Source organism: Pygocentrus nattereri, chromosome 5, assembly GCF_015220715.1.
Source record: "Pygocentrus nattereri isolate fPygNat1 chromosome 5, fPygNat1.pri, whole genome shotgun sequence".
In the NCBI taxonomy this organism is placed as follows: Eukaryota; Metazoa; Chordata; class Actinopteri; order Characiformes; family Serrasalmidae; genus Pygocentrus; species Pygocentrus nattereri.
In genome coordinates, this window is record NC_051215.1 from 37,690,390 (window position 1) to 37,711,030 (window position 20,641).

Sequence of the window (20,641 nt, forward strand, 5' to 3'; positions counted from 1 at the left end):
ACCTTGAACCTTGAAGATCTGTTGATTATGTTCAGAGCTGATTTCCAAATTTCTTCAGGTATAGTCAGACCAAACTCTTCGTTCCAAGATGTGTGAATTTTCTCTAAACCACTATTGTGTAGGGGAGCGATTTCATTATAAATTCTTGAAATTATACCTTTATTTATCATGCGTAATTCAAGAATATCTTCCAGGGGAGTTTTTGGTGGTAGAGAAGGAAAATAAGAGCATTGTTTATGCATAAAATTCTGAATTTGAATGTATCTATAAAACGTGGTAGAAGGTGGTAATTGAAACTTGACTGAAAGATCAGATCAGAAAGATCAGAAACGAAGCAAAGACTCCATCAATGTATAGATCCGCAAATTTACTGATACCATTTTTGTGCCCATCGTTAAAGATCCGGTCCATAATAGCAGGAGTAAACAGATGATTTTTACAAATAGGACCAAGATTAGAAAATTGAGTGAGGCCAAAATGCTGCCGAAATTGGGACCATATCTTCAAAGTGGATCTAACAACAGGGCAAGTTGTATGAATCCATGTATATGGATGAAGTACAAGTATCAGCTTCCCAACTACACCAATTTAACTGTGGGGATTGATGCCAAAGTACTACCTTCTTCACATTAGCTGCCCAATAATACTGCATAAAGGTAGGAAGAGCCAAACCATTGTAATAAGCTCTTATGTATCCTGGAGGTTTTTCCACCCTACACAAATGACAGTATAATACTATCTATTGTGCAGAAAAAAGTCTTGTTCGAAAGTACTGGGAGACTCTGAAATAAAAACATAAATCTGGGTAGCACTGACATTTAAATACAATTTATTCTACCTGTCAATGATAGATGTAAGGTTTCTCACTTTTGAAGATCTTGTTTCAGACTATCCAACAACGGTACAAAGTTCTTTGAATTAAGTTCTTTAAATGATCTGGTAATATTCATGCCTAGGTATTTAAACCCTGTTACTGATATTGTAAAAGGTAATTCAGCACTGAGATGAAGGATGTCTTTATTACTTATGGGAAAACATATACTCTTTGAAAAATGTATTTTATACTCTGAGAAACTATCAAAATGCTTCAACATTTGCATAATTTGTTGTATAGAGGATGCCGGATCAGATATAAATAACAGCAGGTCATCCACATACAGTGCTACTCTATGTTCTGTACCTCTTCTCCAAATACCCTGAAGGTTAGTTGCTGTTTTAAGCCAGAACGATAAGGGCTCAATTGCTAATGAAAATAAGCTCGGACTTAGTGGGCTCCCTTGTCTTGTTGCCCTAAAAAGGGGAAAATACTCTGAGTTTAACCCATTAGTAACTACAGAGACTTTGGGAGATGTATATAACAAGCGAATCCAAAATTGTCCCAGTTAGGGGCTTAAAATGTTTATAACGAGTACTGGAGTATGGAACAGAAAACCAGCCACTATAATAAATCTTCCAGTGTTTTGGGCTGAAAACAGTAACTTTTTTATGAAACAAAATAACAGTTCCCTGGTTTCTTGCATTGAAACTGGAATGAAAAATTTGGCCAGTCCATGTTTTTTTTTTTTTTTTAAGTCTAATATGATCTATGTTGCATAAGTGCGTTTCTTGCAAGAAAATAACTTCTGCCCTCAATGCTTTAAGATGGGTAAATATCCTGGTTCTTTTAACAGGTCCATTTAAGCCCTTAACATTCCAGCTAACAAAGCGGATAGCACCCCCTACTGACTTTGTCTCACTAATTACTGTATTAGCCATATGTAAAATATGAACAAAAAATTATTAATCGACCCTAAAAAAAAAGATGCAAGCCTGCAAAGAAGAGAACACATTAGTAGCATTATCCTGACCATGAAGTAACATATAAGACTTAACCCTAACCCAAACGAAAAAATTATTAGAAGAAAACAATTTAACAAAATTAACTGTTCTCTATCTTAACCTCCGACTGCTTGGTCAACTGCAGGCTGTGTGCCTCCTAACTATACTCCAAGACTTCCAATATTTTCCACTCACCAGACAATCCTCAGCGGAGGAGACCATTGAAAAATCTTGATGTCTAGAACATCCAACTTATTTACAAACTTTGCAAAATTTTTAGCAGCAAGAAAACTAATTCAAATGGCACACCTTTAAGGCAAACCAGATGCCCGTGTGTCCGTCCCAAACCACTCCACACATGCAATCATATTACAATTGCAAAGTCAATGTTCCAGCAGACCCAGACTGCATCTATATGGGTCAGCCATCTCTTTGCTCAAATGCTGAAATGTTCTTACTGTCCTGCAGAAAACCACTCGTGATAGAATTCCAAAGCTTCCTCTGGGCTCGTTGTTGTAGTTTAGTCGCAGTCGAGCTGGGTACGGAAGCTGAAAACGAACTCCCTTCTTGAATAGTGTGCGTTTAATGTCTTTGTAGGCTGCTCGTTTTACACTGGCTGTTTCTTAGGCCATTTTCCTCTGTGAATTGCACATGGACATTACTGGCGCTCGTATGTTATGCTTGTGCATTGCGTTCTTTTGTTTTGTGGTACAGTGGTGCATCAACTGTCTTTATCTTCATTTTTAACAGAGAGGAGAAATGACCAACTTTGAATATCTCATGCATTTGAACACGCTAGCTGGAAGGACATACAATGATTTGATGCAGTATCCAGTGTTTCCATGGATCCTTGCTGATTATGAATCAGAGGTAACATTAATCTTATCTGTCTGTCTGTCTGTCTGTCTGTCTGTCTGACTGCATGTAAACCTCTATATCTATGTATGTAACTGTCTATTAGAGATGCAGTGTTCTTTGATACCAGGGCTGTAACTGGGCCCCAAAGTTTTGTGGGGTTTGTTTGCAGAAAGTCATCTACATTACAAAGTAAATAAACTAATTATGTAATATACATATCACACCAACTACCAACTGTTCTTTTTTAAAACAAATTATTTCAAATTTTTTAGTCCTCTGTAACTATGTACTTTTTCCTCAACTTAACCCCTCCATGTTTTCATAAACTGCATGTACTGTTCTAGTAACGAATTTTCAAATCAAAATACATGTCAAAACAAATTTATTTGAAATCAGGTCATAGTTTCAAATTTATTCAATTTTTTTTCTATCTCTGCTTGTCTGGTTCTCTCTCTCTCTCTCTCTCTTTTTTTTGGGTCCTCACCGACTACTGAAAAGCATATGTTAAAAATCATAAAAGGCCACTCAGCTCCAGCTAACAGGAAAGTAGGGATACTCATACAGTTTATTAGACAAAATACAGCGCAATGTTTGTTGATTTCTTAATTATGTTGCACGATATTCCTCAACATCTGAAGAAGTCAAAGTCCCGTAGGTAAACATAGCAGGCAGTTCAGTCTATGGCCAGACTACAGATATTCTGAGGTCAGCTGAGAATCAGTCACTGCAGAACTGAAGGCTTAAGGCAATGATGGATAACAGAAGCTGCTAAGCAGTGGTTGGAGGGCTGAAAAAATAAAGCAGTGTTTGACAGAGGACATCATTATTTTGATTGGCCATAATACAGTGACGGCTCACAGAAAAAAAAATTCATTATCTTAATAATAAAAAAAAACAAAAAACAAAAAAAAACATACATGTTCCATCCACAACTGATTGGGTTGATGTGCGATACACTTGACTGTGCCCCTGAGTGGGCTGACCTACTACATTGTCATAATGCCTACTACATTAAATCTCATAAGTGGAGAAAAAATGAAAAACTCCTCTGTAACTACTGAGGGCCGGACCTCAGTGTCCTCATAGCTAGTTACAGTCATGACCGGAACTGATTGAGCTATCCAAACTGGTATCAGCCAGAATACAGAGTACTGATATGAAAACTTTGCTCTGTTAAGACACTTGTGTGTTGTCGTATTAACGGAGCATCAACAGTAGGTTAGGCAGTATATTAGGTAAAAAATATAAGATAATCCACTTGCATAAGGAAGGAGGAAATCAAAGGAAAATAAATAAATAATAAATAAAAATAAATAAATAAATGAGTTTCCAAAACTGGAGTTCCAAAAATAAATTAAAAGATGTAGATCTGGTAGAAGACCAAAACTGTGACCATCAGATAAGCAGAACTTAAAGCTTTCATCTGTGAGAGAGAGGAAAAAATCAAGCCCCACTGCTTCCATCCATCTTTCTACTGTGAGACTATTCAACATTATGGATCTGAAAGAATGTGCAGCTCTCAAGATGCTATTAACTAATTTAATAGTTAAATTGACTAAATAAATAAAGGCTGGTCTCTGACTTTTGCACAGTGCATATGTATGTATGTTTAGATAGATATAGATAGATAGGTCCATGTCATGTTCCAGGTCATGTTTGTAAATGAGAACTGGTTCTCAAACATTTTACCTGGTAAAATAAAGGTTTAAAAAAAAAAAAAAAAAAAAAAAAAAGATAGATAGATACATAGAATTCTACAGTTTTCAATTATATTGAAACTCAAAGGTTTATAAAAAATATTATAAACATACTAAGAAATTACAAAATATTGAAATATCAATATCTGGTCCATTTAATGCAGTACTGGTGCTTATCGAACAAATCAGATTGGTGTATTACTGCTAACTGTCTGTCTGTCTGTTCATGTATTTTCTTTGGAAGAGATTGTACTGATTTCTTCACCTGATACAGCCTTACATTATCACTGAGTTTGATCTTTTTACTACCCTCCTTGCTTGTTAGACACTGGATTTGTCATCCCCTACAACATTCAGGGATCTGTCCAAACCGATGGGTGCGCAGACTGAAAAAAGGAGAGAGAAATTCATTCAACGATATAATGAAGTAGAGAGTAATGATGGTAAAACTTCAATTCACTTTCATTACAAGCTTATAAAAATAATTAACATTTGTGCAAGAATGCATGCTGTTCATGCTGTAAGGAGCTGCTTATCATTGTTACAGGTGATCTGTCTGCACAGTGTCATTATTGCACACACTATTCCTCAGCCATCATAGTGGCGTCCTACCTGGTGAGGATGGAGCCTTTCTCCCAAACGTTCCTCTCTCTGCAGGTAAAACTATGCTGCATACACAATGAAAAATGACTTACTGTCATTCTGGTTGTCAAATAATATGGTACTGAGCATATTGTTTCATTCTTAAATGATGGCAAAATCCAGAGCTTCACTGTTTAAAAAAAAAAAACAGTGTCAGTACATCTCCTACAAAATGCAATTTTGCAAATAAGCTTACTAAATGAAAGAAGTTCCATTATTTTTTGCCTTGTTGGGATTTGCAAGAACTGTTTTGTTTTTGCAAAAGTGAATTAAAGTGAGAATTTTAATATATATGCAAATAAATTCTCTCGCATCAGTGATGTGCAAAGCCACATTTTGTTCTTTAAAAATATCTTATTTATAGAGTAGGAACCAATTGATTAAAATAAAATGTCATGCATATTTAATATTCTGTATAACACAATACAAATATTAGGATGACTCTTCACAATGATATTTTCCACACATGAACAGCTTTCCTCTGTACAGTAATATTCATAACAAGATTTGGGGCACTAACTGCATTTGCTATGTACAGTATTTATTACTTTCATTCAATGAGGGTAATCTTTTTACTGCAAATTACATACGTTTTCTGGAGATTTCCATCAGGAATTAAACCCATAGAAAAAGCCTCAGTCAATTCTGATGAATTGATTCTGGACTGTCTCTCTCTAGACACCTTGCTTTGAAGCAGCAACCCTCAACTAAGCTGTAGCAAGTAAATAACAATGTGCCATAGTGCTGTCACTGAGAGATGCAGTATTGTTTTTCCTCCACCGTGATGGCCTTGATTAAGGTTTAAAATGATTGATTCAGTTAACTTGGCTTGTTTTTTCTTACATTGCCTGTAAATGACTGTTGTGTTTCTGTCATTGTTGTTATGGGAATATGCAGGGTGGATCGTTTGATGTTCCTGAGAGAATGTTCCACAGCATGCAGAAAGAGTGGGAATCGGCCTCTAGAGACAACATGAGTGATGTGAGAGAGCTCATTCCAGAATTTTACTACCTGCCAGACTTCCTCGTCAACTCCAATAATTTTGAGTTTGGTAAGACTTTGACGTTGGCCTTTGCATAAGTAGCTTAGTGGCAAACAAATAGATGAATAAAATAAAATAAATCACGCACTGTCTAGTTAATCGCTGTGTGAAAGATTGTGTAATATAGCACAGGGTTTCCTAACCCAGTCCGCAGGGCCCCTCAGGCGTTCCACAATTTTGCTACAACCAAACTTACAACACACAGTGTTGAAGGAAAACTGTCACTGGTCTTGTTGGCCCTGAGGACCAGTTTGGGAAACATTCATGTAGCACATAAGCATGTCTTTGGTGGTACTTGCAGTTCAAGTTAAATACACTTTATTTTATTAGACGCTATATTGTTTTTATTTGCTTGCAATTACAGGCTGCATGCAGGACGGAACCTCTCTGGGTGATGTGGTTTTGCCACCATGGGCCAAAGGAGACCCACAGGAGTTCATTCGGATTCACAGAGAAGTCAGTAATCCATCTCAGCATTTTCAGTTAGTTAAGGACTGTCAACCCAGTTTCCCAACATCAGCAGCTTCTGCACCACAGTACCATCTCCCATTCTGCTCTTCCCCCTGATAGAGGCTGTCACCATAGCTATAGCCCTGTACACACAGCGTCTAACAAAAATAAAATCACCATGGTATTTGTATTCTATGTAAACACCTTTTGGCATTTGTATGCTGCTGGATGCATTTGGAAAGAGTTAAATGCTTCTGGCTCAGCTCTAGTTTGTGCTGTTGTGGAGATAATAGGCACTTGTTGAGTTCATCAAGAAAGCCCCATTACTCTACTTAACGCCATTGTCATTACATGATAACAGGGCCAATTCAGCACAAGCACAATATCTGCACTCTCTCATAACTCCATTACTGTAGCCTGCTGCTTATTGGAATGAATGCTTTCTTTTTCACCATGCTGTGCCTGCAGGCATATAAGGGCTAGGCTTTATCAGTTCCCAATCTACTGAGCAATATTTGTATCGTTTCCAGTTCACACAAAATGAGCTATTTTGTCCTCTCATTCTCCTTCATATGCAAATGAACTAAAGACAATATAGGGACCCTCCACTGCTGTTGTTATATTCGTTACTATTGCTTGGCTTGTTTCCCCCATATTAAAAATAGTCTTATTAGGACTGCTTTAGCCCTCATGCCCTCTTCAGCAAAGTTTCATTGAACAAGAAAGAAGACAAATGTGAACACTAACAAAAAAAGAGAGCTTTAGCCTTGAACTTTTCTTATGATCTTGATGATACTGTGTTTTTAATGTAATCCCAGTTTCAAGTGCAATAATGTTTTTTCTTGCGTTTATAATCACACAAGCATTAAAATGTTTCCTGTTTCACATTTAAAGTCCGTACCATTTGTCAGCTAAAGCCATTACTGCATTATTGGGACAATAGTTCTATTTTGGCTTTGTGTTAGTTTCCAGGCTCCTAGATGTGGTCATTGACTTTGTGTGGCCTTTCCCCAGGCTCTGGAGAGTGATTACGTGAGTGCAAATCTGCACTTGTGGATTGATCTGATCTTTGGCTACAAACAGCAGGGTCCAGCTGCAGTGGAGGCCCTCAACACCTTTCACCCCTACTTCTACACAGACAAGCACGACGCAGAGAGCATGAAGAACCCACTGAAGAAAAACACTGTCCTCGGCTACATCAGCAACTTTGGTCAAATCCCCAGACAGGTGCTCAGTAACAGAACCTGCTTTTAGCACACTTGGAAGTACTAAACCAAGAGGAACAGACATCTCACTCGCACATGCTCAAGCTTTCAATAATAACTCCTAGCACAGTGTTGCTTACTATAAACTATACAAGATTTATAAATTAGTTCATGGACTAAAACACTGTCATTGAAAGTTCTTTGGCATGTATACATTTGTTTTGTAATTTTATTAATACTTTTTAGTCCTGAATTATATTTGATTATTATATTTCTGTGTTTGGGGAAAGAAGCCATAAGTATACAATAATAATCAGCCCATCAGAATTTCAGTGGCCAAATCCTTTAGATAAACGAATCGGTCATTTAAGATAATAAATGTTTGTTTGGCAGCTCTTCACCAAGCCTCACCCCAGCCGCGCTGCGCACAAGAGCTCTATAAGCAAAGACGGATCCGGATCCAATCACATTATTCCATTTTTCTTCAGACTGGACAAACTGAAGCCCTCGGCCCAGCCCATAAAAGGTACAGAGCTGTTCACACAGACTTCAAGAAGAAATTATGCGCAAGTGTGGTTGAGAAATACCCTCATTTAATCATTCTTAGCCACCTTATTATTTTATCCCATCCTCAATTATTTTTTTACAAGATGGGGCCATGTCCGCTGGGAACAATAGGGGCTTCAGTGAAGATGCTGGCTAGACTGTTCATGGGCTAATTTTCTCAGGCAGAGGGGCAGCAGCTCATTCTATTTGTTAGGCGCATCTTGATGATGCTGCCACTGAGGCTTATTTAATAATCTCAATATCCCAAAAGGGTCTCTTTGGAAAATGAGATGAAAATTTTTTCTCTCTCTCTCCCTCTGTCTCTGTCTCTCTCTGTCTCTGTCTCTCTCTCTCTCTCTCTCGTTCTCACTTGCTCTCTCTGTCTCAAACACTATAACTCTCTTACTCTCTTTCCTCCCTTCTCCATTTCATCCTACATTTCACTTTGTCATCAGTGTGATCCACAAGGAGAAAGCACTGTATTGCACTACAGCAATTTTCAGTTGCAATATTTGGTCAGTTATATCTTTTTTTTTTTTTTTTTTTGTTTGTTTGTTTTTTAATCATGTAATGCAGCCAACAATTTATTTGATTAAAAAATGCAATAGAAAGTGGGTACAGACTAGAGTGTAGATGTCAAGAGATGCTTCGATTGCATAATCTGCCATTTACTGTAATGCTGAGCTGCTGTGAAAATAATGCTGCCTCTCTATGGATCCACCCAGAGCTCATGCACGGACCGGTTGGTCAGATTGTTTGTGGAGAGAAAGATGTGTTGGTCGTGGAAAAGAACAAGTTGCTTGTGCCTCCGCTCTGGAACACATACTTTTGCTGGGGTTTTTATGACAACACATGCTCATTTGGGAATTCCACAACAGAGAAGGTGTTTTATATGTTACATTCATCCAGACATTCAGTCATTCACTGACTTATTCATTCATTCTCTCACTGACTTTTTTGAAGCATGTGTTAAATTATGGCTTGTGTTGTATGTACCAGGACTTCGCAGTGTGGGAAGGTCTATCGGACTGGGGTGAGGCTGTGTGTGCTGCCTGTCCCAACAGCAACACCCTCATCACAGCTGGAAGCAGCTCAGTGGTGTGTGTGTGGGATATGTCCATCAGTAAGGACAAACTCAAACACATTAAACTCAAACAGGTCAGAGACGTTGTTATGCAAATATCTGTTGATTCTAAGAAATTATGAAAAGTAGTATTATGAATTCAACTAGTTTTTAGCATTTAAATAGACTTTTGTTTTTAGCCAAAGCAAATTAACCCAACAGGACAGTGATAAGTGCAACAGTTGGTAAATGTGATTAGGGTTACTATTTTTTTATTCCAGGATATTTTTGATTAACATCTAAAATTATAAAATAACACATTAAGTGTAGATATCATGATGTTATGAAGACTGAATGTAAGTCTACATAGTAACATACATCTATTTATGCTTAGAGTAAATAGCATCTACAACCATCTGAATTGCTATCCATAGTGGTCACAATGGCCATTGCTCCAAATATAGCTTTTGGCACCTTTATTGAAATAAAATGATTGAAGATTTTGTAATTTATGGACTACTAGAAAAAATTGACAAAGATTTCAGGTTTTTAAGGTAACATTAACTAAATTTAAGAATGCTTTTCCAGCTCTCCCAAGTGCAAACATCTAGACATTAAGAGAACATAACTGACCTCACTTTCTCTGGATGGAGGATCACCCTCCTTCTTCCTCCATCACACAGTGTGATGCAGGCCAATATGAGTTTCTGTTAACTGACATAACAGAGTTGGCAGTTAGTATTTTTCTACAAGCATGTTGAGTTGTCCAGTGAGGTTGCGTTAGTGGCATTTAAAAAAAAAATAGCCTAAAAAATAGCCTCTAAAAAATAGAGTCCATAGCATCATGCAATGGTGGACCTAGGTAGACAGTGTAAACTGGCTTTGACAAATGTAAGGGTGAAAAATGTAAAGTAAAAATAAAGAAGTAAAAAAAATTTCTTCTGACTGTGCATTTTAATCATGTTCGCAGGCATTGTACGGACACACAGACACAGTGACCTGTGTGGTAGCATCGGAGGCACACAGTGTGATAATCAGTGGCTCTCAGGACCAGACATGCATTTTATGGGACCTAGAGGAACTCAGCTACATCACGCAGCTACCCACACACTCCTCCGGTGTGTCTGCCCTGGCCATCAATGATCTGACTGTGAGTCTACACACATGCAGTTTGCAGCTTCTTCATTGTAGCTTCCCACCTGCCTCTACATCCTCTCACTCCATCATAATGTGTCTATGTACGCTACTGGTCTGGTACATCTTTAGCTGCTTGCCTCTTGTTCTATGTGATAGAGCACTGGCGGTGAGCACACACTGCTGGGTAGCTCTCAGTGTGCTGATTGATTGGAGTTGTACTGTCTGTGCTCCAGGTCACACAGACAGGCTGGGGGTATTCCAGAACCTTCCAGCACGGTGAGGAAGGGGAGGGCACATCCTTCCCTCAACACTGGAGCCGAAGCTCTCACACTTCTCTGTCTGGTTCACGTCTGGAACAGAGGAAATGAATTCCCGACATTGTATTGAAATGTGATCCTTACATGAATTATGGCCACTTTCAGATCACTTCCTCTTCAGCATCCATATACTAATTACATCCCCCTTTCCGGGTACTAGGAACAGGTCACGTCTGAACTTTTCAAAGCCTGACACATATTTTTATTAGGGGTGCATGATCTACTCATGGTCAATGTACTATTCACTGATAAATGAGAGATTATCAGTCCAATATTGAGTTTTTTGTCCCATAATTACAACCAATAACTTTGCACACTCAGTAAAGCCCACAGCGCTGCATGTGGAAGACTGACAGTTTGTCCAAACAGAAACAGCATAAAAAAATGTCTTTTCAGTTACTTTGTACAGTCAAATGCAAAGGTTTGAACACTCCTGGTCAAACTGCATGTTTTGTTGATTTTCATAAATGAAAATAAATTAGCATATTCTTTTAACAAACATTCATGTGTAATTTCTCTAAACTAATAACAATTTCTATTTATTTGCTATTTATTTTCCAGTATTAACATACTGGAAAAAAATAAAACAAGATATTTCCTATGCCATAACTTTCGTTTCTTATTTCCACTTAAACAATCCACAAAACATATAATTTGACCAGGGATGCCCAAACATTTGCATACAACTGTAAATTTGCTCTAGATCAAAGTATCTGGTAGGGTCTCGTGTATTTTTGCAAAAAATAAAGTGATTGATTATTGTTATTGGCCCCAGTAGGGGGGTAATTACTGATTATCATTACCTTGTCAGAAATAACATTATTGGTGCACTCCTAATTTTTTTTACATTCTTATCCCTTTCTCTCTCTCTTTTTCTATCTCAGAGTGAGATTGTGTCATGTTCAGGGACACATCTGTACCTGTGGACAATGAAAGGTCAGCTGCTGGCCTCTGCAAACACCCCATTTGGTCCAGAGGGCAGCATCCTGTGCTGCTGCTTCACACAGAAGTACGAGTGGGATTCGCGCAACGTCATCATCACCGGCTGTGCAGACGGCGTCGTCAGGGTGAGAGCCCTACAAATCTATACAAGCTGTGGACTTCTCTGTTTGAGGCATTATTGATGATTATATTCCATCATGAGTTTTTAAATGAGCATAGTTCTCCAACAAGTAACTTCTCTGTGCAAGTAATAAATCTTTCCTGTTCTTCCTCTTCTTATTTTTAATAGTCAGGTAATACTGTTGCAAAATATTCAAATATGATGACTGCGGTATTGAAAAAGGCCTCACGGGCTGTGATATGGAGTCCCAAGGAAGCACTGGGAGTAACATTTGCTCACTTCAGATGAGCTAAGAGCAGTTATTAAATCAAAATGGTTTCTAAATTAGGCATCAAATTGGAGCATGGACCTGTGCTACATCAATGGCCCACAGATTTGATTTATGATTATAGCCTCTATTGCGTTTGATTTTTTTTTTTTTTCTTCTTCTTCATTAGCTGTGTGACTCTCTTGCAGATATGGAAGACTGCATATACAAAGGTACAATTACCTGGACACGAGGAGCATTCAGAGTCTCTGGGGCACGCTGTATCCCCGTCTACCGAAGACACAGGTAACACTAATACACTTCACCTTAACAGCAGCATTGAACAAGAGCCTGGAATTTCTTCACTCTTTAGTTGCCTCTGGCTGTGCTGGATTAGATTGGCTGGTTATAAGACCATTTCAACCATGAGCTTCTCTAATGCATCTAATGCAGAGGTTCATGAAAACAATATAACAAAAAATTTCTTGTAGTACTGGGGAAAACAACACTGTGATATGATAAAAGTGTCTATTTTTAATATCTGTGTAATGTGTGAAATGAAATAGCGGGAATCTAACACAGAGCATCTTTCAAAAACGTTGCTTGTAAATCCAGTTATACTGTATCTACTCTTAAGTGTCATGGCTGAGACACTGAGCCGGAAGTTTGACTCGGAGAGATCCAGAGAAAAGTTCATAATTGTGCACTGTTTGTGCAAGGCATTAGGGCTAGCTGCAAGGAATTATGGGGCAAAGTTATTAAACATACAGCCGGTAAACACTGATGAGCAATTTCGCTGATGTAGGCATGCAATTTAGAAAGCAATAATACCCAAATCCAATTTGGTGCACATTGGTTACAGCACAGCGTCAGAGCATATAAGTATCACAACGCACAAATTAAATTGGGGGAACTCTTTGTAACAGTGAAGGCTTTATATTAGATGTATTTTTCTCAATTTAACAACATGCTGACCATTAATAAAAGCAGCGGCTCGTTTCTCACTCTTCTGCTTGTTGTGTGCTTCTCTCAGAGCACAGCCGCATGAGGTGGGAGAGACACCTGGTCCTGTATCGAGAACTGAACCGGAGTCAAGCCATTTCCCGGCGCCGATACAAGAAAAACCCTGCTGTCTCTGCACTGGCCATATCCAGGTATGGCTGAAAGGCCAGTCTCTTTCACACACAAAGGCCAGTTTTCTATTTGGAGCCTGATTTAATAAAGTTGGTTTGTTGAGAGTTTTACTGGATCTTTAGTGATCTCATTGTATAAATAGCCATTACTCACAAGCTTTTTTTAAGCCTTTAGGCTGGTTTTGCACTGTGAAGTATTAATGCAGCTATAGTTGCTTGAAACCTAAATGAAACTAAACCTGAACTTAAGTTTTCTTTATAGCATCCTGAAACTTATTTGAAACTCAGTCACAACAGTTGCAAGCAGCTCAACTTTGTCAATTAAGTTCCATAAAACATCCAGTCAAAAACACACTAACAGATCATGTGATCAAGTCAAACAGCATGCTATTAAACAGTTGATTACAGTGGATCAGTGCACTAGAAAATGACAGAAGATGGTTTATTGGACCATTAAACTGCTTATTATTTTTCCATTTCCTGAACAATGACAACAGAGCTGACGTTTTTGTCATCAGCTGCCTTAGCTAGCCAGCTGTTTAAATGACTGCTTGTATTAGCATTTGTTCTTCTTTAGCTATATAGATAAATAATAAAATGGCAATGACAGCTTAGAAAAATATCAAGATAAAAACATGTTAATGTAAAATTGTGTGTAAACTTTACAGTTTACTTTATGTGGCAAGAGCAATATGATCAATCCAAAAATACAAGCTTCTAATTTGTCTAACTAGTGAAGTAATTGTTTTTGAATTACACTGTCAAGTTGCACAGAAACTATGTTGCAACCAGTTGCATGAAAGTTCCATAATGTAAAGCCAGCCTTTGGCTCATTTGCATGTCAACATTCTAAAGTATTTTTATACATAAACAACATGAAAAATGAAGGAAATTGATTATACACAGTGAATGTTTAGGTTTTAAACTTGTTTTAAACTTATTCTGTAGTGTTTAGTTGAGCTGTTTATTTGAGAATAAATTAAGTAAAGCTTGACTGCAGCATCAAACAAACATGTTAAAGAGAAAACTTATTTCATGGTGTTCCAGTTTTAAACAGTGGTATTTATTTGATGTTACAGTCAAACTTTCCCTTTGTTCTCAAGCAAGAGAATGGCTCAACACAGTGATGCATTTAAAAAGTGTTCCTGGAAACTCTTTAAAATGTAAACATTTGGATTTAAAGTGTAGACATGAGAAAAGGAAGCCTGAGTGTTAAAGGGTTAATGAAATCCTATACACAGTCTCTCTCCCTCTGTCTGTGCGTATGCAGGACTCATGGCACACTGCTGGTAGGTGATGCCTGGGGCAGAGTGTTCAGCTGGACTTGTGAGGGCTAAAAGCAGTCAACTGAGCATCGATCACAGCCCACACACCGTTCAGCCGGGACTGCAGCCCAGCAGCAGCCCATCCCCCTGTTCCCCGCACCGCTGCTGACTCCACAAAGCCGCACACAGCCTGCTGGGCTTGAGGGATGACACATACTTTCTTGGACTTGATGAGACGTTCTGATCCGAGCCAGAAAAAGGACACTGCTTATTTAAGAAACGAAAGATGCTGCAAGTTTTTTTCCCCAGTCTGAGCCACACTGCAGATCACTTTTATTGTAGAGTAGGTTTCCCCTCCTTCATCTCCTTAGATGATCCCAAAGCTGAACCATGTTTATTTTAGAAACTTTGGCCTGCTGGAGTTTCTAGGCCAGCTGTCTGCAATCCATGCATTATCCTAGCTGTAGATTGTTTTTCTTCTTCTTCTTTTATTTTCCCTATGGTGTTTAGTTAGCTCATGTTTTGTTGTTGTATAGGCATATGTCTTTCAGTGAGCAGCAGGCCTCTGCTCACAGTTCTCTACTAGAATCCAGTTTGTATGGAATCATAAACTACTGTTTTAAAAGGTCTGCATTGTGTAAATGTGAATACAACCTACATTTTGCATATATTCCTGAAGGCAGGTTTGCTTTTGTCTCACAGTAATTATGTTGATTTTGTATTGGCAGCCTTTTAATCTGTAATTGAATATGAATAAAAATGTTTACAGTTTCTGTGGTGTCTCCACTCTTTTCTGGGAATCATAGGAAACAGAAGGGCTGAATCAACCTTCTCCAGCCAGTTAGAGTGGGAGTTCCCTACAGATACCAGAAAAGGCACTGGTCTGGATTTCGGTTTACAGAAATGTAAAGCAAGCACTTTTGTCATAGATATTCATAAAATCTCTGACCCACTTAGCTGCAAGAGCAATGTGTTAAACTGGATCCTGTCACATGCAGTACTTTTACATTTGCTGCCGCAACAGTGCTTACAAAGACATGTCCTGTTAACATGAAAGCATGGAATGCCACCTCCCAGTCTCCCATTTTCACCAAACCAAAAACCCAGAAGTATTAATTCTATAGTGAACTGGCCCAAAATGACCTTCTCTTTCCCACAAGCATGTACTCTGTAATTGTAAAAACATTTTGTAGAGAGTGATATATTTGCTGTATATGCTAAACCATAGCTATTTTGCGCAGTGTGGCACTAAGCTTCATGAAAATATTTTGTCGTCTGGGATTTAATAGCTCCTCTCAGACAACCTGTCTGCACTGTGCAAGTCTAAACAGTGCTGTTTTAAATAACATAACCACAGGCATAGATTGACACCATAGGCGACCTCACTCCCATCATTAACGAACCACAGTTTACTGTGCTACTTACATTTTTGAGCCTCCCACATCCACAAGTTATAGAATTGTAAAAGAACAACTACTGATTACTAAAACCTCACAGGCATCTCAAACCTAGATAACTATTCGCAGGTTAATAGTTTAGTAACAAACAATATACAGTACTTTGCAGATGTCTTCATTTATTCAATTTCCAGTTAAAATGGGCATTAAGTACACATTTTTCATCATCAGGAAAGACATTAGAAAACATATTCCACAAAAAAATACTCAGACGCTTTAACAACTGAAAATAATACCAAGGTTTTCAACAGGATTTGGGGACAACATGCTTTCAGCTTTTTAAAGGAAATCTGCAGAAATATTTTTCCACAACTCCAAAGTTCACTCTTAAAGCAGACCGCATTTCTGCCGCTCATGATCTCAAACACTTTTAAGTAATGCTGAGGTCTGGACTCAGGGGTGGTCAGTCCATTGCAAGTCCTTCCTTATGCAAGTGAATTGCCTTATATATAAAAGCCTCAGAAATGTTACCTGAAAAAGGAATAGCTTGTACATATTGGCTGATTTGACTAGAAATTATATAAATAAAGAGATGCCTCTGACTTTTCCACATTACTCTATACTTCATATATGTTTTGTCCTAGCAAATAAATGAATCCTTTCAATGGCCAGGAGGTCATTACCAGCAGGTCAAAACTCTTATTACACACTTATTAACTTTAGAAAAACGCTTTGAAGTTCATGAATAGTCTTGCAGTCCATGTAATTACTGAATTATACATCTTGAGACATAATAAGGCTGGGATTTTAAGGGCTTAAGCTTTAATAAATATTTGTCACTAACCTGTCAGCAGCCCCCATCATTTTGCTCTGAGACCTGAGAAGATGTAATGCAATTTCCTCAATGAATTAAAAGATTAATGAAGTTAATGTACAAACTCAATTGAAAAATAGTTTCAGAAAAAAGTTGTAAAAAAAGCAGCAAAATCAAACAATCCTTTCTGCAAATCCTTTCTGACCTGCATTTAATTGGAAACAAGTGCAAAGACAAGATATTTAAGGTTTTAATTAATTCACTTTATTGTTGTTTTTTTGTTTGTTTGTTTGTTTGTTTTTGTATATATATGCTTACTTTAAATTTGATGCCTGGAATATGTTCCAAGATTTGGGCCAGGGGCATGTTTACCATTGTGTTAAATCACCGTTCCTCTTAATAACGGATTCTTTTTCACATTTGCTTGATATAACACTTCAGCTGCTCAACAGTCTGGGGTCTCCGTTGTCGTATATTGCGCTTCATAATGATCCACATGTTTTCAGTGGGACACAGGTCTAGATTGTAGGCAGGCCAGTCTGGCACCTGAACTCTCTTACTACAAAGCCATACTGTCATAACACATGCAGAATGTGGCTTGACATTGTCTTGCTGACACAAGCAGGGATGTCCCTGAAAAGATGTTATCTAGAATGATGCTTCAAAATGCATATGCACATGCGTAGCATTAATGCTGCTTTCACAGACATTGAAGTTACCCATGCTACTGGCACTAACACATCCCCATACCATGACAGATGCTGCCTTGAACTTTTCTGAACTTTTGGAGTGTTGGTAACATTTGAAATGGTCATTTTTCTCTTTGGCTCAGAGAACACGATGTCCATTATTTCCAAAACGAATTTGAAAAGTGCACATTTTCAATTTGCTTCAGCCCATCTCAGACGAGCTTTAGCCCAGAAAAGACGGAAGTGTTTCTGAATGTTGTTGATACATGGGTTCCACTTAACATAGTGGAGTCTCAACTTGCATTTGTAGATGCAGCACAAGGGTTTTCTGAAGTATTTCTGAACCCAGGGTTTTTGGCTTTGCTCTTTACTCTCAGAGATTCTCTTTGAATCTTTTAATAAAGCTGTGGACTGTAGGTGGTGAAATCCTTAAATTCCTTGCAATTGTGTGCTAAGAAATATTGCTATTAAACAGTTGAACCACTTGCTCACCTCATTTTTCTCAGTGGTGACTGAAGTTTTCATGAATGCTCCATTAAAAAGTCGATAAACAATAATTTGTGGTGTTTTCAATGAAATACCTATAAAAGACAGCTTATTGACTGCTTTCTGTTTTTATTTGCATTTTACCTACTGTTTTTATAATGAGCTTTATATATCTACTATCTAATGTGAAAAAAAATCATTTTTTTGCCATTGTTATTTTTAAAGAAACACTTTAACAAATTAACAATTTTTTTAATTCTCAGAACATTCAGAATTAAATGCTTGTTACTTAAACATCAGTTCTACAGCGGACTTGCCCATCTAGTTTTATTGTACTATTTGTTTCTCAATGTATGACTCAACACTATTTCCTCTTTGTTCTCTGGTGTTTTATGTAGGTGTGAGCTCTAAGCCTGGATGCCGTTGTATAATGCTTTGGGGTTTCCTGTTCAGCTCTCTAGACATGCTCTGTTTTTCTGGCCGGCTGCAGAAGGAAAAGGCATAGAGGAGCTGTGATTATGGGGAGCGGAGGAGCTCCCTCTGGGCCACACTTCATGTGCCTCCCTTGGGGAGAGGGTTAATTGTTGCTTTACTCCCAACCTTTGCAGATTGCATTCTCCTAATGGCTGTCATTAAGCAGCCTGAACTCTGAGTCCAGGGAAGTAGAGTGGGGGCTGAGTCGCTGTGTGAAATAGGGAACATAACGTCACCCTTCGGGGAAGGTTGTATTTCCAGTGTGTGTCGGTTCATTAGTATACATTGAAGTGTAGGCTTGGCGCGTACAGATAAGGAAAGTTATGCTGAATGCTGTTTTTTTTCAGCTGTTGTAGGAAACCTTGTCCAGCATATCAGAAAACAACATCTTGAGTCACCTCAACTTCTGAACTGTTTAGCAACAACAATTCTTTTTTAAACAGCTTTAAAAATCATTTGGCAGCTGGTTTGAATTTGGACGGGAATGCTATTGAAAACACAACTGAACTGAGTGCAGATGAAAGCAGTGCGATATGTTTCCTGGATTCTCTCTCCATTTGTTGTTGCATGTTAAAACCTTCCTCCAGCTTGTGGTCTGCTCTGTTGTGGATCTCCTTGTGTGAGGCTCAGGTCCATTCTTTGTTCTGCTTATTTGCACTTACAGCATCTGCACATGATATAAGTGCACACGAAAGGGCATGAAGGCCCCATTCTCACCCTACTCTCACAGAAAGATCTCAGCTATAAGGGAGACTGCTAACCGCTACAGCATGGATTGTCCTGCAGGGAGAAAAATAACCCAGGACAGAACAAGGTCATCATTATTTTAAGAGAGGAGGGAGCGAGAGAGAGACGATGGACTGTGTGTTTACTTTGTGTTTGATTCTAATGCCCAGAGCCAGTCACTCTCTCTCTCTCTCTCTCTCTCTCTCTCTCTCTCTCTCTCTCTGTCTCTCTCTCTCTCTCTCTCTGTTTCTTTCTCCCTCTCCATCCTTCTGATAAAGCCCCTGTACTAGTCTTCCACTGCAGCTGCTCATTAATATGCACTGTGACCACAGTGAAGGGGGGGGCGGGGGGTCGCTCTCTTTAACCTTTGTGCGAGTAGCTAATTGTGCTAAGTAGAGGCGCTTAATAGACTGGAAAATAATCATCATATATCTCATGGAGAGAAGCAAATGACCTTCTCGAAAGACAATGGCTATCTCAGTTTTAATACGTCAGTGATTTTATGATATTAAATGTCAAACCATTTGGGCTCCTCTGAATAATTAAATCAAATAAATTATAGCACCTCGGCAGAACCATCTTGTAGCCTAACCCAATTATAATGCACTGTAAAGCTAATTATTAAGCATGATTACAATTAGTATAATTTTAATAAATGTAACCATTAGAGGGTTCATCACAGTCACTGACTCTGAGTGGGGGAGATGGAGAGAGACACTTTTCAACTCAAACAGAGAATTATAGTAGACCTGAGAGTGAACTACAGCTCTCAGAGTTGGGGCTGTATTATTCATGCTGTCAGTGATGGTCTTATAGACCAAGCAGTTAAATCCACACCCAGGAGTTGATGAAATAGTGGTGCAAACACCCAAGGATTAGTTCTGAGTTTACTAAGACAGAGCAGTGGCATATATTGTGCATTTTTAAATCGCCATGTTATTTGAGATACTCTACTTCATTGTATACGGGGTTATGAAAAAACAACCACACCTTCCATTCTAATGTCCTATCTATATTTTTATCTTTGCCTTCTTTTTGCTGTGACAAAGTTTTCACTTCCCACCCCGTCTCCTCACTGTTCCTCAGGAATACCTTACTTCATCAAGGGGGAGTCCAGGCTTCTAGCTTATAGGGGAAATCTTTCTGCACAATGAAACTTTTCAGATGTGGTGGTGATAGAAAACAGACATCTGAAGACTTTAATGCCTCTCAATGCTTCCTCAAAGAAAGCTGTTGCATGAAATAGTTAAGAATATGTTGCCTGGTGCCTGGGACATTGTTTTACAATAGTTTTAAGAGAAGGTTTTGCCTTTGGGGGCAGTCGTGGGCTGGAGGTTAAGGAAACTGGCCCTGTGACTGGAAAGTTGCCGGTTTGATCCCCTGCACCATCAGTCCATGACTGAGGTGTCCTTGAGCAAGACACCTAACCCCCAATTGCTCCCTGGGTGTGGTGGATAGGGCTGCCCACTGCTCCGGACAAGTGTGCTCACTGCCCCCTAGTGTGTGTGTGTGCGTGTGTGTGTGCACGCGTGCTCACTAGTGTGTATGTGGTGTTTCACTTTAGGGATAGGT

The 20,641-nt window shown here is 38.6% G+C and overlaps 1 protein-coding gene across 3 annotated transcripts in view; it reads left to right on the forward strand.

Annotated features, from left to right (window-relative positions):
* wdfy4 (WDFY family member 4) overlaps positions 1–15,256 on the forward strand; it is a 65,367-nt gene extending 50,111 nt beyond the window's left edge. For all 3 annotated transcript variants that reach the window (XM_017723912.2, XM_017723921.2, XM_037538539.1), the window contains exons 50-63: positions 2,569–2,688; positions 4,699–4,816; positions 4,921–5,030; positions 5,913–6,066; positions 6,422–6,513; positions 7,522–7,734; positions 8,106–8,238; positions 8,984–9,141; positions 9,258–9,416; positions 10,292–10,471; positions 11,660–11,842; positions 12,295–12,391; positions 13,119–13,239; positions 14,489–15,256. In XM_017723912.2, coding sequence (XP_017579401.2) covers positions 2,569–2,688; positions 4,699–4,816; positions 4,921–5,030; positions 5,913–6,066; positions 6,422–6,513; positions 7,522–7,734; positions 8,106–8,238; positions 8,984–9,141; positions 9,258–9,416; positions 10,292–10,471; positions 11,660–11,842; positions 12,295–12,391; positions 13,119–13,239; positions 14,489–14,555 — 1,905 coding nt within the window. In that variant the 3' untranslated portion in view covers positions 14,556–15,256. The remainder of the gene's footprint in view (positions 1–2,568; positions 2,689–4,698; positions 4,817–4,920; positions 5,031–5,912; positions 6,067–6,421; positions 6,514–7,521; positions 7,735–8,105; positions 8,239–8,983; positions 9,142–9,257; positions 9,417–10,291; positions 10,472–11,659; positions 11,843–12,294; positions 12,392–13,118; positions 13,240–14,488) is intronic.
* The last annotated feature ends 5,385 nt before the right edge of the window (positions 15,257–20,641 follow it).